A 15399-nucleotide genomic window follows, 5' to 3' on the forward strand; every position below is an offset into this window, starting at 1 on the left:
TACTTTAATAAATCATCATCACCATCACCACTATCATCACCAAGGTGGGGCACTGGTATAGTGGACAGTATGTCACGTTTGGAAGACCGGGGTTCAGATCTGGAAGATGATATTAAGTAGGTCTGTGACAATGGACAAGTTACATACCTCAGGAGACTTTGTACAGGATAGGCTGGACTAGCTGGACTTCTTGCCCCTTTGGTGCTCCCAGATTGTCTCTGTATTCAAAACCCCTCAAGGTCTCTCTTAACCACTCAGTCTTCCTTTTATTCTCTCAGGTCTATTTGATGCCTCATGGCTTAGCACAGTGATTGGTCCATGGTGAGCATTTAATAAATAAATTTTCATTCATTAATCCACAGTAAGCTCCATGTAAATATTAGCTATTACTGTTATCTATGAAGTGAGTGAAGTCACATAATAAGGGTCCTCAATTCTTCCAAAATTATAGCTGCTTTCTTATCTGAGTTGGGAAAGCAAAGAGAAAAAGCATTTATATAGTGCTCACTATGTGTCAGGAACTACGCTAAGTGTTTTTTTAATGACCTCAGAAATATGTTTAATATCATTATACGTATATAGCCTATATTTGATTGCATACTGTCTTGGGGAGGGAGAAAAGGAGGGAGAGGGAAAAATTTAGAACTCAGAATCTTATAAAAACAAATGTAGAAAACTAAAAATAAATTAATTTTAAAAAACACAAAATGATTTTCCTTTAAAAAATGACCTCATTTGATCTTCACAAGAACCATGGGAGATAGGTACTGTTCTTATCCCCAATTTACAGTTGAGGAAACTAAGGCAAATAGAGATTAAGTGACTTTCCTAGAGTCACACAGCTAGTAAGTATCTTAAGGCAAGATATAAACTCAGGTTTTCCTTACTTCAGTCCTGGGACTCTAACCACTGCACCACCAATTGCCTTAATAAATGGCTTTATCTCAAGTGGAAGTTGGCAGAATTAGATGTCCAGCACAAATATTCACATGGGGCAGTATTTTCTACAGGTGTAGGCAACATCCTTCTAACCTGGAAACTGGCTACTCCAACTTCCTCCCTGATCCTTGCCATGATCCAAATCATTCCTGGGTGAGGGCAAGGGAGAAGAACTGAAGATCCAAAAGTGAATGTCATAGGTCAACACAGTCCTAGCTGGGGTGGGGGAGGGGAATCAACATTTCATTTCTTAGAACTTGTCTTAAGGAAAGCAATTCCCTGTAATAGAATCATTTCAATATTATAAAGTCCTGGCAAGTGCAGTCATCTCCATCACATACACTGGTTCAGCCAGACTGACTTACTTTAATGTTCTCCGTATCCGACATCCCATCTTCCATCCCTAAACCTTTGCACAGGCTCTCCACTAAGTCTGGAATGCATCGCACCCTCTTCATGACCATCCAGGACTCCCTTACTGCCTTCAAAGCTCAGGGCAAAAGATATCTCCTACAGCAAGTCTCTCCTGAACATAACTCATCTCCTCCAATTATCATTGGTTCTCTAGCCTAGGAGATTACCTTGTATATAATTTTTATTTAATTTTCTATATACATGTTGTTCTCTTCCACCCCTTCTCTGTTCCAATAGAATGTAAACTCCTTGAAGACAGGAACTGTTTTCACAGTGTAGTTGTTGTTGTTCAGTCATTTTAGATGTATCTGTGTCTCTTCATGATCCCCTTTGGGGTTTTCTTGTCAAAGTTACTGGAATGATGTGCCATTTCCTTCTCCAGCCAATTTTACAGATGAGGAAGCTAAGGAAAATAAGGTTAAGTGACTTGCCCAGGGTCACACAGCTGGTAAGTGTTTGGACTCAAGAAGATGAGTCCAATGCTATATACATGTTAGCAATTATTATATTACCAGCAGATAGCACTTGTTAAACCAAATGCTGACCAGGCTACTAATAAATGATGTCACATTCATGGGAAATACTTTTTCAACATATTTAATCAAAATGTCAGCTTTAAATTCTTGGATACTAGCATTTGCAAACACTTTCTCTTCTTTCTTTCCTTCCTTCCTTCCCCTCCTCTTTTCTTCCCTTCCTTCCTTCCTTCCTTCCTTCCTTCCTTCCTTCCTTCCTTCCTTCCTTCCTTCCTTCCTTCCTTTCAGAAGCACTCAGTCTTTTTAATAAACAAGGAAGAGAATACATTTGCCACACTATGCTGTTGCTTCCTACAGAGAGAAAAGGTTTCCTTTCATCTCCTTTTAAGGTGTGTGCTGAATCAGATAAGGATGAGGATAAGGATTAGGTTTTGTTCTAGTTGTATGAGAGAGGCTTTAGTTATATGAAACAATTAAATCAAAATTCAGCCAAGTAAAGGGAAAATTCAAAGGAGATTATTAGTAAGACTTTAACTGGATTAGAGACTCCTTGGTGTCTCTAGGTGTGACAGTTTCCTCCACCAGGGCAGATAACAACTCCTTTGTTCTTTCTTTTCTTATATATTTCTTGCCCATGTCCTTCCACGACACTCACTAGCTGTGTGACCTTGGGCAAGTCACTTTACCCCAACTGCCTCATTCTGGGCAATCTCCAGTCATCCTGATGAATATCTGGTCACTGGATTGAGAAGGCTCTGGAGGAGAAGTGAGGCTGGTGACCTGCACAGCCCTCCCTCACTTGAAACAAAGTCAAGTGCAAGTCATGTCATCATTTCTCTGATGGCAATGAAGATGAGCACACACACAGAAAGGAGGCACCAAATGTATTAGATGATCCCCGCTGACACCTGTGACTCAGAATCCCTGACTTCCTTCAAGACTCAGCTCAATATTACCTTCACCTACAGGAAATCTATCCCATGACCCCATAATTCTAGCTTCTTTTCTCTGTTGATTTCTAATTTATCCTGAATATAATTTGTTTGGGCAGCTAGTGAATAGAGTCCTGGTCCTAGCATCAGGAAGACCTGAATTCAAATTTGGCCTCAGACACTTACTAACTGTGCGACCTTGAGCAAGTCACTTAGACTCTGTTTGCTGAGGAGGCCACTAGATGACTCAGTGAATAGACTTCTGGACTTTGGAGTGAGGAAGACCTAAGTTCAAATCCATTTTCAGACACTTAATATCTGTGTGACCCAGGGCAAGTCACTTAATCTCTGTTTGTCTTAATCCACTGGAGAAGGAAATGGCAAAACATTTCTAGTATCTTTGCCAAGAAAAGCCCATAAACAGTATAGTCCACAGGGTCACAAAAGAGTTAGACATGACTAAACAACAAAATTTGCAAGGTACTTTGTAACTTTTATCACATTTATTTTTCCTACAATCATTTGAGGTAGGTGCTATTATCGTCCCCATTTTTTACAGATGAGGAAACTGAGGCATAGAGAAATTAAGCAATTTGTCCAGGGTCACACAGCAAGTAATTATCTAAGAAAGCATTAAGACTCAGGTCTTCCTGCATTCTATCCATGTCACAATCTAGATGCCCATGGTCACAGCTAATAAGGGCTTAAGGGAGGATTTGAACACAGGTCTCTGAAATCCCAACTCCCCTAATTGCTTCAACAAATCCATGGATTTTCAAGAAGGTATCATTTGATAAGGGGTGATTCCTTGTGAAGAATAATTTTGATTTTTTATCTCAGTGAAATAATAATCAGCTAGAAAATACGTAGGTGGCTTTATTCCACATCCCTAAAAATAGTAATTATAAGAAACCTGAGTTTGAATTCTGACTCTGCCATTTAACAGCTCTAAAACATTGAGCAGGTCATTCTCTTTGTCTCAGTTTCCTCATCTGTAAGACTGAATAATGATACTCCCTGATTTACAGAGTGGTAAGGCAAAGACTTTGTAATCATGCAAGCTTTATAAAAATACAATTTATTATCATACTCACCTACCGCATTATTAATTCTACTCAGTTGGATCACAAAAGGAAAAGTAATTTGGAATTTCATTGAAGGGGAATGAGCCCTAGTATCTTTTTAAACGTTGGAGGCTATGAATATCCCAAATCTAAATTTGTTTCATACAAAAATATTTATGCTCCAAGCTGTAGCATACAAACAGCAATCTGTACTTATCAGTTTCAGCCGCCAATTTCCTCTAGCTCCACTTTCTCCTTGGTGTTATATAAACAAATCCCAACCATCTGGACCCTAAGAAGCCACACTGAAGTATGTGCTAGCAAAAGTCGCAATGAGCCCACACTGAAATGAATCTCACATTGTTCTGTCCCTGAGAAACTGGAAATCAATACCAGGATTCTTACAAAGGACACCTCAACTACTACAGATCCAGCAGGCATAAAATGAGCACCCTGGAATACTCCATCATTCTCTTTACTTCCATTCTGGGGCCATCCTCTCAGCAGCCACCTCATACCACCACTTAAAAGTTCCCTGGGGGATTTAATCTTTCCAGGTCCAGAAATGTACCCCTTTCTTTGCCCTCCCCCTGCCTGCCTCCACCCATTCATTTCAGTTTCTTACCATCTTCTGACAAGCTGCCTTTCCAAACTATATGTCCTCTGCTATCCCCTCTCCTACTTTCCAGTTCTAGAACCATAATCAAATAGACTCCTGGGAAGGATGTATCAATCTACTTTAAGTGACTCCATTCCCCATCTCTATCATTTTCCAAACTATCAGAATATAAGCTCTTTGAGATCAGGGACTGTCTTCATTTTTTCTATAATTATATTCCCAGAATTTAGCAGGACACTTGGTGCATCAAATGCATTTAAGAAATGATTTTTCCTATCATTTCAATGATCATTCAATCATTTTTTTTCTGGGAGGGAGATATAAATGTGAAATAAGAGACCACCTTCTGTTTCTTACCTTTATTTGTAAGCAATTCCATTTTGACCCTGTCTCTAAGACACATACCTGACTGTAGGCAAATTACTTAACTTCTCAGTGCTTTAGGTAATTCTCCAAGACTATAAATTGCCAAAATGGCTCTGACCTGCATAAATAGAGGGATTTTTCTCACCTGGGAGTTAGTTATGCCAATGAAATCACAACTCAGTATCTCTCCCTTATATTTAACAATTTTGATTCACACCAATTACTAAAACAAATGGGGTTGGAGAAGGTCCTCCATATGGGTGGGCAGATATATCACTGGGTCCTACTGACTTCAGTTTTATGAAACCAACTACTCAGCAAAAATGGCTATGTCACTATTTAAAGCACATGAGAGGAAGATGACTGTATTGATGTTGTACTGATTTGAGCAAAAGAACAGACCCCAAGACCCAATAATCTTAAAAGTAAGAAGATAAACATAGGCTCTATCTAAGAATCTTCAAACTCTAGTCATTCACATACCCACCTTGTACTAACCATCTTTTATGTGCTTCCCAGCCCAACTGAGTCTCCTGACATTTCATCCCCCTGGAACAACCTCATTGTTGTTGAAGACGTCACTGGTCACCACAGCCCATAGAAATGCATGCATGTTCCATATGCCTTTACTGGCCATCATAAAGGGTGGCTAGTCCTTCTCACAGAGCAAGTTATATGCCTGTGTTATGCTATATGAGAGTTCAAGAACTCATCCCTCTTCCCAAGACCCTAAATAACTCTCCAAGAACTCAAATTACTGACTGAAATTTCAGTTATTTGGTGGAATTTCATTGTTCCTTTCCACTGAAGACCTTGTTCAAATGTAAGCATCCTACCTATCTGCTTTCTTTTCAGAAGTGGGGGACTATGGGTTTGAGACATTGCCAGACCCAACTGATATGCTAATTCATTTTATCGAAAATCATTTTTTTCTCTCTTTTTTTTTTTTAAATTTTTGTTACAAGGCATGGCTGGCTAGGTAGGGAAGGGGAAATTTAGGGGTAGAATTAAAATTTTTAAAATATCAGTCATAAAATAATTAAGAAAGGGAAGAAAATGTAAGGAGTTTACTAAGATGGATATGACAATATTAGAATTAGCTGTCACCCTATAGAGAGCATAAACAGGAAAGGTATAAATGAGGCAGGGAAGAAAGGAGATGAAGAAGGAAGTTAGGTAGACCTAGATTTCCTGGAAGTGGTATTAAGACAGGTTGTGTTCATCCTTCATTTTTGAAGAGGACCATGACATCAGGGAAATGATGACATGACTTGCAGATGGCTTTGATTTGAGTGAGGGAGGGCTGTGCAAGGTCACCAGCCTTGCTTTCTCCTCCAGAGCCAGATATTCATCAGGATGACTGGAGATGATCCAGGATGAAATGGGAGACCCTGGCCTTTTGGGCTAAGGCCCTTTCAGGTAACTCAGCTTGTCCTCTCCCTCTCCCTCTCCCTCTCTTTCTCCTCTCCAAATGAAGGTAAATTTTGATTGCTAGAAGTTGTCCAGTTAACTTAGGGTTTACTGGCTAGATTTCTTTCTTTTCTTTTCTTTCTTCCCTTCCTTCCTTTCCTTCCTTCCTTCCTTCTTTTCTTTCTTTTTTTCTCTCTCTCTCTCTCTCTTTCTTCCTTTTTCTCTTTCTCTGTTCTTTCACAAAACTTTAAACTCTGAAGTCCATAGATTGGACCACATTATATCTCTGCCCAAGCTCCACTTAATGGCTGTATTTTGGGCCTTCTTGACTTAGAGTGAGTGTCAATGGTAACTATTTCTCTTTGAAACAGCAACCCTGAGGGTCTTTCCCTTGCAGCTTGTTTATTTTTTTTTTCTAACTAAAGGGGCTATCCCTTGACTCACTTCTTAAAGAGGTCTATTCACTGAATGAGTATTAAGATACAGGCATCCAAGGGCTCCAAAGCACTTCAATTCTTCTGCAACTTTGTCTTACTCACTAGATTTAGCCCATTTTTTTTTGTCTGACAAACTTGTTACTCTTTCAGATTGTTTATATATAATAAAATTAATGCCAAGGTCAGGCTTTTAGCTAGCTTTACGAGATGGGACTACCTGATTATTATAAAAATCCCCTCTTTGGTTGTAGGCTCTGAGTTGCTTCTTCTGCATTGGTCACCACTGATCTCCATCTTGTTTATTCCACCTTTCCAATGTTCTCAAGCCCTCTTCAATTCTGGTGGTGTTCCTCAAATTGCTCACCTCCCCATCATTCATGTGGACAAACGGAATGACCTTGTTTTCATCCCTGATGAATGGAAGGGAAAGTGAAGCATGAGACCACCTCCAGAAAGGCAGTCAGGCACAGAGAGAAGATGAAACTGTTATCTAAAATTAGAGATAATGGAAGTGAGTCCTGACTCTGCCATTCTCTATATCAGGTCATGCAAGTCAACATCTCTTTCTGTACTCCAGTTTCCTCATCTGTAAAATAAGGCTGTGTGATCTGATGTCTCTTACAATTGTAAATTTATATATGCAGGTGTGTGTACACATATATGATATATAATTATTAGATATATCATCATAATGTATAATATAATATGAATTATATATATTTTGCAGGGGAACATCCTGTGCTTTCACTAGTGTATGGAGCTGCTAATAGGGAAACTTTCTCTACCAGCTAGAGGGAACTAGTAGTGAAGTGACTAAAGTACTGGTCCTGGAGTCAGGAAGACCTAAGTTCAAATGTGCTTCAGATACTTACTAGCTGTGTGACCCTGGGTAAGTCACTTAACTTTTGCTTATTTAAATTTCCTCAACTGTAAAATTAGATAACATTGTTGTGAGAATCTCAAATGAGGTCATATTTGCAAAACAGTGCTTGGTACTGTGACTGACACATAATGTGTGCTATATATAAATGTTTATTCCCTTTCCTCTCCCTACCTGTGCCATCAGATCTTCAACAATTCAGTAATTTACCATCTTAGACAAAGCAAGTGAAGTGACTTAACCTAGAATCATACAGCCTGTGTATGTATATATATATGTGTATATATATATATGACTTGAACCCAGGACTTTCTGATCCAAACCAAAATCTCTCCAGTATACTTTGTTGCATCTTTATTTTATTTTATTCTCTAATTCTCTCCAAACACCAGTATTAAAATTCATTGTCCAAAATATTAAAAAGGTCTTGGGCAAACTCTTGTCAACTTCTTTAGGCTTTATATTTCTACAATTGCTGTTTGACTCAGTCCAATTCAACAAATATTCATTAAGTTCATACTATAGGCAAGGTATTGCATTAGGCCAGCGGTGGGGAGCCTGCGTCCTCAAGGCCACAAGTGGCCCTGTAGAACCTCAAGTGCAGCCCTTTGACTGAATCCTAACTCCACAGAACACATCTCCTTATTGCTCTGTAAAACCCGGACTCAGTCAAAATGCCACAGTCAAGGACCTAGAAAGCCAGATGTGGCCTTGAGGCTGCAGGTTCCCCACTTCTGCATTATGGCCAAGGAATATACATAGTTCCTGAGGCCCTCAGAGAACGACCAACTTAATAAGAGATACAGATAAATAAATAGAAGATAAATTGAGGAAGGAGAAAGTCTAACAACTTAAGGGGAGGGGACTCAGGAAAGGCTCCCTACAGAAAATGGCACCCAAGGTGAGCCTTAAAGAAAGCTGGGTAAGAAGGAAGTATATTCCAGGCTCAGAGAAAAGCTTACTGCCAAGTCATAGAGAAGGAAAATGTAACGTTGAACTGAGGGAACAACTACTGGCTGAGCAAAAGTAGAGTAAAAGATAAAAATATTAAATAAGCTCCCCCAAAATCAGTGGGATCCACATTATGAAGAGACTGAAGAATCAGTCTAAGAAATTAATATTTTTTGTGAATGGCAATAGAGAGTCACTGAAGACTAAACCATGAATGTCCTTTTTTTCTAGGACAGTCAGTTTTGCTGTAATGTATTTCAAAAATGAGAATTTCTTCCAACTTGATCAATATATTAGAGAACGTTTTGAGCATGACTCAGATTTCAAGTTTGTGTATGTATGCTTTCTTTGGAGAGAAACAGAAAGAGCATTCACAAAGCAGGATGGCTTTATAATAACTTACAAGCTGCAACCCTTCCTACACCCTGCACCCTCTTCTACAAGCAGACTTCAGATCCTTGTCAAGGTGAAGAGTCATATTTTTTGTACATCTCTTGGTACAGGAGTAGTTATGAGGCATGGGTCCTCACCACTCCCATCCCTACCTCTGTCTACCCACTTCTGCTACAGCCTTCAGTCAGAGCCTCTTACAACCTGGAGCATAGATCAAGCAACAGCTGGAGGCTATAGACAAGGTCACTTGTATTGCAACATTTACATATTTCTTAACAATTTAACAGGTATAAAACTGTACTACCATTTTCATTAGTTCCCACCTTTTTATTTTTATTTGATATGCAGCTAATAAAATTATTTTTAGCATTGTACCCTTAACCTCAGCTTCCCTATAATTTCTATTACTTTTATTACTCAAGTCTGGCATTGTTGTTGTTCAGTCATGTCTGATTCTTCATTATCCTCTAACCTTAACCCTAATCCTAACCCTAAATGCATGCTAGTGCTATCTATGGGGCTTTCTTGGTAAAGATACTGGAGTGGTTTGCCATGTCCTTCTCCAAAGGATTAAGGAAAACAAAGGTTAAGTGACTTGTTCAGGGCCACATAGTTACTAAGTGTCTGAGACCAGATTTAAACTCAGGTCTTCTGGACCTCCGACCTAGTGCTTTATCCACTGAGCCATCTAGTTGTTTCCAATTTTAAATAGCTCAGGGCTTTTTGAGAATGAATACATCAATAAAATAGCAGAACTGACTGTTATCTGACATGAATTCCTTACCTATGTTGACCATATTTTCCCAAGTTACTTTAAACAGTATTTCATGAAGAGAACTCAGATTCACATTGCTCAGAGGTTAGAGTTGGAAGGGTTCTATAAAGACCACCTAGTCAAGCTGCTTCATTTTATAGATGAGGAAAGTGAGGCCCAGAGTGAGGTGACTTGCCCAAAGTCATACAGCTAATAAATAGTAGAGCCAAGATTTGAACCTCGGCCTTCTGACTCAAAATCCAGAATATGTTTTTTTCCATGCCAGGCTGTCAAGGACCAAGACATAGCTTCAGGACCTGGATCCCACACTTCCTTAGCTATATGACACTAAGTAAGTCATGTTGTCTACCTGAACCTTATTTTTCTCATCTGCAAAATGGGGCTACTAATACTGTTGGTTGAGAAATACTTTAGAAATCTTAAAAGCTGATGCAAAATTGAGTTAGATTTTATGGAGAAAGTCCTTTATAATATAGATGGTGGGGGCTGTACCAAAACCTGGCTAATTAGCTACCAGATAACTAGGAGGCAGAAGTCACATTTCAGGCTGAGGCTGGCTAAGGAGCAAGGAAGAGAGATTTTTGAACTGAAATACCAGGAAAGTCTACCTCCTACCTTAAAAGGAATTTCTTGTAGTCTTATGCTCTTTAAAATATTTTGTCCTCTTAGTTCCCCTGCAATAATTGTCCTTTAATTCTTGATCCTCTGGGGACAGCAACTTTGCTTAACAAAACCTTTTCTACAGAGCAGCAACTCATAGGCTTATAACACTTAACAGGTAATAAGAAAACAATCGTTTCATTCTCCTGCGTATACTCAAAAGTGAACAATCCAAAAATTTCACAAAGAATTTTCTTTGAGACAAAGGAAAAAAATCCACATATAAATTGGAACAAAAAGTTCTCCAAAATATCATGACATCATCAGGTCTTATAAAGAAAAAAAGGGCTTCTACCTTACTGGCTTCTCCTTCAAATACAGACTGGTGAACGTTGCAGGCAAATAGCGCGTTTGGAAGGTCATTGAAGTCAGTTATGGCTTGGAAGGCTTCTTCTGTGAAAGATCTCGTTATATCCCAGTCTCTATCTATGCAGTATAGTAAGAAAAGTCCTCCGTCCTCCGAGAGGTGACCATATTGCCCAGGGTTTCTCATTCCAATGAAATAAGATTCTCCCCTCATTCCTGGTGAGACAAAGACAAATGAACATTAGAAATTAGAGTTGGGCATCACAAGGCAAAGTCATACAGTTATGCTTATGGGAGATAGCCAATAAAAGGCAAGGAGATATGAAATAGATAGGAAATAAGATGTTCCTTTGTCTCCTCCAGAACTTCAGGCACAAAGGGTGGTGAGAAACAGTATCAGTGTGAGTGAGAAAGCGTATCAGAGACTCGAGGTCTAGAGTAGTCCCCTTATCCCCAAGTGTTTTGTAAGTCTGAATTTCTCATCCAGTTGAATGTGATAGAGTGGGAGAGAAGCCAGACAATTAATCTCTGATTTATTAGCCAATATCTAATAACAATAATAATCCCATTCCTTTTATTTCAGTACAAAATTCAATCATTTTACCCACCTGAACAACACTCAAAGAACATTAGACAATAATAGATAGCCACTTTTCCCAGTACTATTTTGATCTAAATGTCATCAAACAAGATGAAAACAAGATAGCAGTAATATAAAAAAGAAATATTTTTGGAACAAATGACTAATAATAGAAACAAAAGAGGTCGAGAACAAATTTTTTTTTAAAAAAGGAAAGAACTGTAGGGCACATTGAGAGCACTATAGGATTTGGTCTTTGCTATCAGAAAGTTAATTCTTAAGAAGCCCAGGCTTAGAGATTAATGCAGTTTTACAAAGGAACAGTGTGTGCCAACACATCATTGCACAGGACAAAACGTTAACACCTACTGAAAACCAAACTCACTATTCTTCATAAATAGGTGACAAATATGGTGCAATAGACAGAATGTGGACCTGGAGTCAGGAAGACTCATCTTCCTGAGTTCAAATTTGGTCTTAGCCACTTATTAGCTATGTGACCCTGATATGTCACTTAACCCTGTTTACCTCATCTGTATAATAAACTGGAGAAGGAAACGGCAAACTAGTCCAATATCTTTGCCAAGAAATCTCAAATCAGATCACAAAGAGTTGGATAAGACTGAAAGATTACTGAACCGAACAAGCCAAATGGTAGTTTTGATATTTTTGACGATCCAAAAAAATATTTCATGCTGGATCTAGAGCATTGTCACAGTTTATGCCCTGATATAACATTCACCACACAAAAATGCAAGAACAATTTTTTCATGAATGTTGTTGGATATCCTAACTTCAAAAAGTAAATACCTAGTTGAAGAAATTTAAAAATACATACATGGGAATGGAGGCAAATGCATATCATCTTTGTTATCCCATCTACCACTAGAATTATCCAAATGTTTCAATAAGTCTACAGAAAATAAGGGTATATCCTGATATGAAGATAATGATGATGGTGGTAGCAGTGGTGGTGGTGGTGATGATGATGATGTCAGTTCCACTTTGCATCTTCCACTCTATCTGGTTTCATCACCACAAAACAAGATGCCCCTCCCAGGATAAACTCATCACTTCTAAACTTACTGCCATGCTGCTATCTCCAGCCTTACTGACACCACCTCCCTCAACTTCCTTTCTTCTCTAATTGGAGGACTGGAAGGCAGAGTGTCCAACTTCTCCCTATGCCTTCCTTTATAAAGGACAGGAACTGGACTCTCAGGAATTGGATTCCACTTTGCATCATCAGGGAGTTCCTTACGTGGTGGTGAAATCACAGGTCTATTCTCTATCTCTATTTGTTGTTGTTTAGTCACTTTAGTTGTGTCTGATTCTTCTGTGACCCCATTTGGGATTTTCTTGGCAAAGACACTGGAGTGACTTGCCTTATTAGCCAAGTACTCCCTGGTGACCACTCCCTTTTCATCTTTCTTGCCTCCTTTCATTTATTGTCTCTCTGGATTGTAAACTGGAAGGCAGGAATTGTCTTTCTTATGAATTTATATTTCCAGCACTTAGCTCAATGTCTGGCATATCAAAGACACTTCACTAATAGATATTTATTGAATTGGAATGGATTGGATGATAATGAAATTGGGTCTCCCTATCTTGTCCAGGTTGGAAGTATAACAGGTACTCACAGGCTTGCTCCCACTGTTGATCAGTATTGGAATTCTGATCTCCATTTCTAACCTGGGTTGATTCACCCCTCCTTGGGTAGTCTGGTGTGTCTTCCTGATTCCAGGCCTGGAACTTTATCCCCTGTGCTACCTACTTGCATTATTATCATTATTATAATTATATCTATTACTATTATTATTATTATGCACCTAGCTATTAGGACATAATTGATTTTTTTCTAAGTAATGCAACACGAAGAATGTCAAGATTAGATGAGACTCATAAGTGGATGAAAAACATTTTTATAATAAAGAATGAAAAATTTATGATCATCTACCAGCAGGAGACATAAATAGCAAGGACCAATTCTGAATTTTTAAAAATTGCATAATGCCTTTAATTAAAATATTTTTCAAAAATAATTATCACCTGATCCGCCAAACGCTCTCAGATATGTTCTGATACAGTGTTTTCATTTTTCTCTTTCTTCTTGTGAAAATATATTCATTGCTGCACAAATTAAATAGACTAACTGTTATGCCCCACTCATGACTCATTTTAATCTACTCAAATAACTTGAACTTCAGATCTAAGCTGTAACAATGTGATTACCTTCACAGGACATTATTCTAAGCCCATTCAGTAAAGATTTAAAAGGTGAATAAATCCTTGGCAAGTGACTTACTATGGTTATTTGGAGAAATACTTCAGGATTTAGGTCAGTGAACTGGGAATAAAGAATTTTTGTATCTATTTTCAGTGCTATCAAAATCTTAACTAAATCCATTAATCATTCTGTGACTCAGTTTCTCTACCAACAAAACAGGGCTATTGGTTCATACACATATTCCCAAGTTTCTCTGAATTTTTCACATTTGTCTTTTCTTATGGCACAATTATATCTCCTTATATTCATGTAGCACAGTTTGTTTAGATCTTGCTAAAATGACAGACACCCACTTTACTTCCATTTTATTTTCTTCGGTGAATGGTATGTTAGAAACTTATGTGTAGCTCAGACCTTTCATTGTGTTTTTGAACTCTGAGTTTTATGATAAATTCTTGAGAGTGAGATTACAAAGAAAAAAGGGAAAAAATAAGATATGGAAAAACCCCAAGGCTACTTATACCCATTTGCCTATATAAGCAATGTGGGTGGAGGTAAGGGTGCACATGAAGGGAGAGGGAAGCAGGCTCAATCAACATCATCTCATATGTAAAGGGATATTTAAATAGAAGATATTCAGTATTATTATGATTTCAGAAGCAGATTAATTACCCTTTGGCACTAATTTCCAATAATCCTAAATACACAAAAGGCAGAAAAGAGGTGAAGAACAAGGAGGAAAATGCATAATTCTAAAATAAGGGTATTTAATGGCCAAAGGGTCACAGCAACTGTTCTATCTACTAAAAATCATTTTCAAATGTCTAACTAGTTTGAGAAAGCCTTTGGGGGCAAGATCAAATGCTCATAAAGCTTTATCAATTACAAGGGCTAAACGACTCAATTGTCTACATTACGTAAATATTTTTTTTAAAACAATATATGTATATATATACATATATATATTCCTGCTGAGTCTAAGAAAAGAACAATGATCACAGAAAAAAAAATCCAGCACTGAATTTAGAGGATCTCGATTTGAATCCTGGCTCTGCCATTTACAAGCTGCCATTTACCTAGGGAACTCACTTAGCATTTCATTTTCTTCATTCCCAAAATGAATGGGGATATAGGTTCGAGTAAATGATCTCTAAGGTTCCTTCCAGCTCTAACTCCTATGATTCAGTCAAGAAAAGGAGTGGGAAAATGCCATTTAAAAAAAAAATCCACGCTAAAGAAAAGTGAACAATTGAACTAGAACCTATAAGTAGAAGTTGAATGGGGAGAGGAAGATGTAGACTAAATATAAGTAAGGTTTTGTAAGCCATTAAAACTGTTTGAGAGTAGAATAAACTAGCTTGTGACACAGTGAATTCCTTATCACTTGAAACATTCAAGAACAGGTTAGATGACTAATTGTCAAAGATCATTGGTATAGGAGATCCTTAGCTCATAGGAATCACAACCAGCATTAAAATTTATTGCCTTTTAAATTCTGGTACAATGGGGAAAAGTTCATCTTTCCTTCCCTTCTCTCTCTCCCTCTCTTTCTTTGCCTCTCTCTCTTCCCCTCTGCCTTTTTCTCTCTCTGTCTTTGCCTCTCTGTCTCTCCCCCTCTTTTTCTTCCCCTTCTCTTTCCCTCCCCCTTCTCTCTCTCCCTTCCTCTCCCTCCTCCATCTCTCTTCTTCTCCTTCTTCCTCTCCCACTATCTCTGTCTCTCAGTCTTTGTTTCTGTGCATTTCTCTCTGTATCTCTCTACTGCTTCTCTTTCTCTCTACCCTCTTTTCTCTCTTCTTTCCCTCTCTCTTCTCCTGCCCCTTCCCTCTCCCTTCCTCTCTCTTTTCCTCCTTCATCTCTTTCTTCTCCCTCTCTCTTCTTTCCCTCCTCCACCTCTTCTTTTCTCACCCTTCCTGGTAAAGATAAGAAGTGACATGCTTTCCAGGCATAGTGAAAAATACTCCTAGGCAGGA

The 15399-nt window shown here is 38.4% G+C and overlaps 1 protein-coding gene across 4 annotated transcripts in view; it reads right to left on the bottom strand.

Annotated features, from left to right (window-relative positions):
• The window catches only part of RCAN2 (regulator of calcineurin 2), a 361427-nt gene that overhangs the window by 288081 nt on the left and 57947 nt on the right, over positions 1-15399 (bottom strand). For all 4 annotated transcript variants that reach the window (XM_072642345.1, XM_072642343.1, XM_072642346.1 and 1 more), the window contains one exon: positions 10612-10838. In XM_072642345.1, the coding sequence (XP_072498446.1) occupies positions 10612-10836 (225 nt within the window). In that variant the 5' untranslated portion in view covers positions 10837-10838. The remainder of the gene's footprint in view (positions 1-10611; positions 10839-15399) is intronic.

The sequence above is a fragment of the Notamacropus eugenii genome, chromosome 2 (genome assembly GCF_028372415.1).
Source record: "Notamacropus eugenii isolate mMacEug1 chromosome 2, mMacEug1.pri_v2, whole genome shotgun sequence".
Classification (NCBI taxonomy): domain Eukaryota; kingdom Metazoa; phylum Chordata; class Mammalia; order Diprotodontia; family Macropodidae; genus Notamacropus; species Notamacropus eugenii.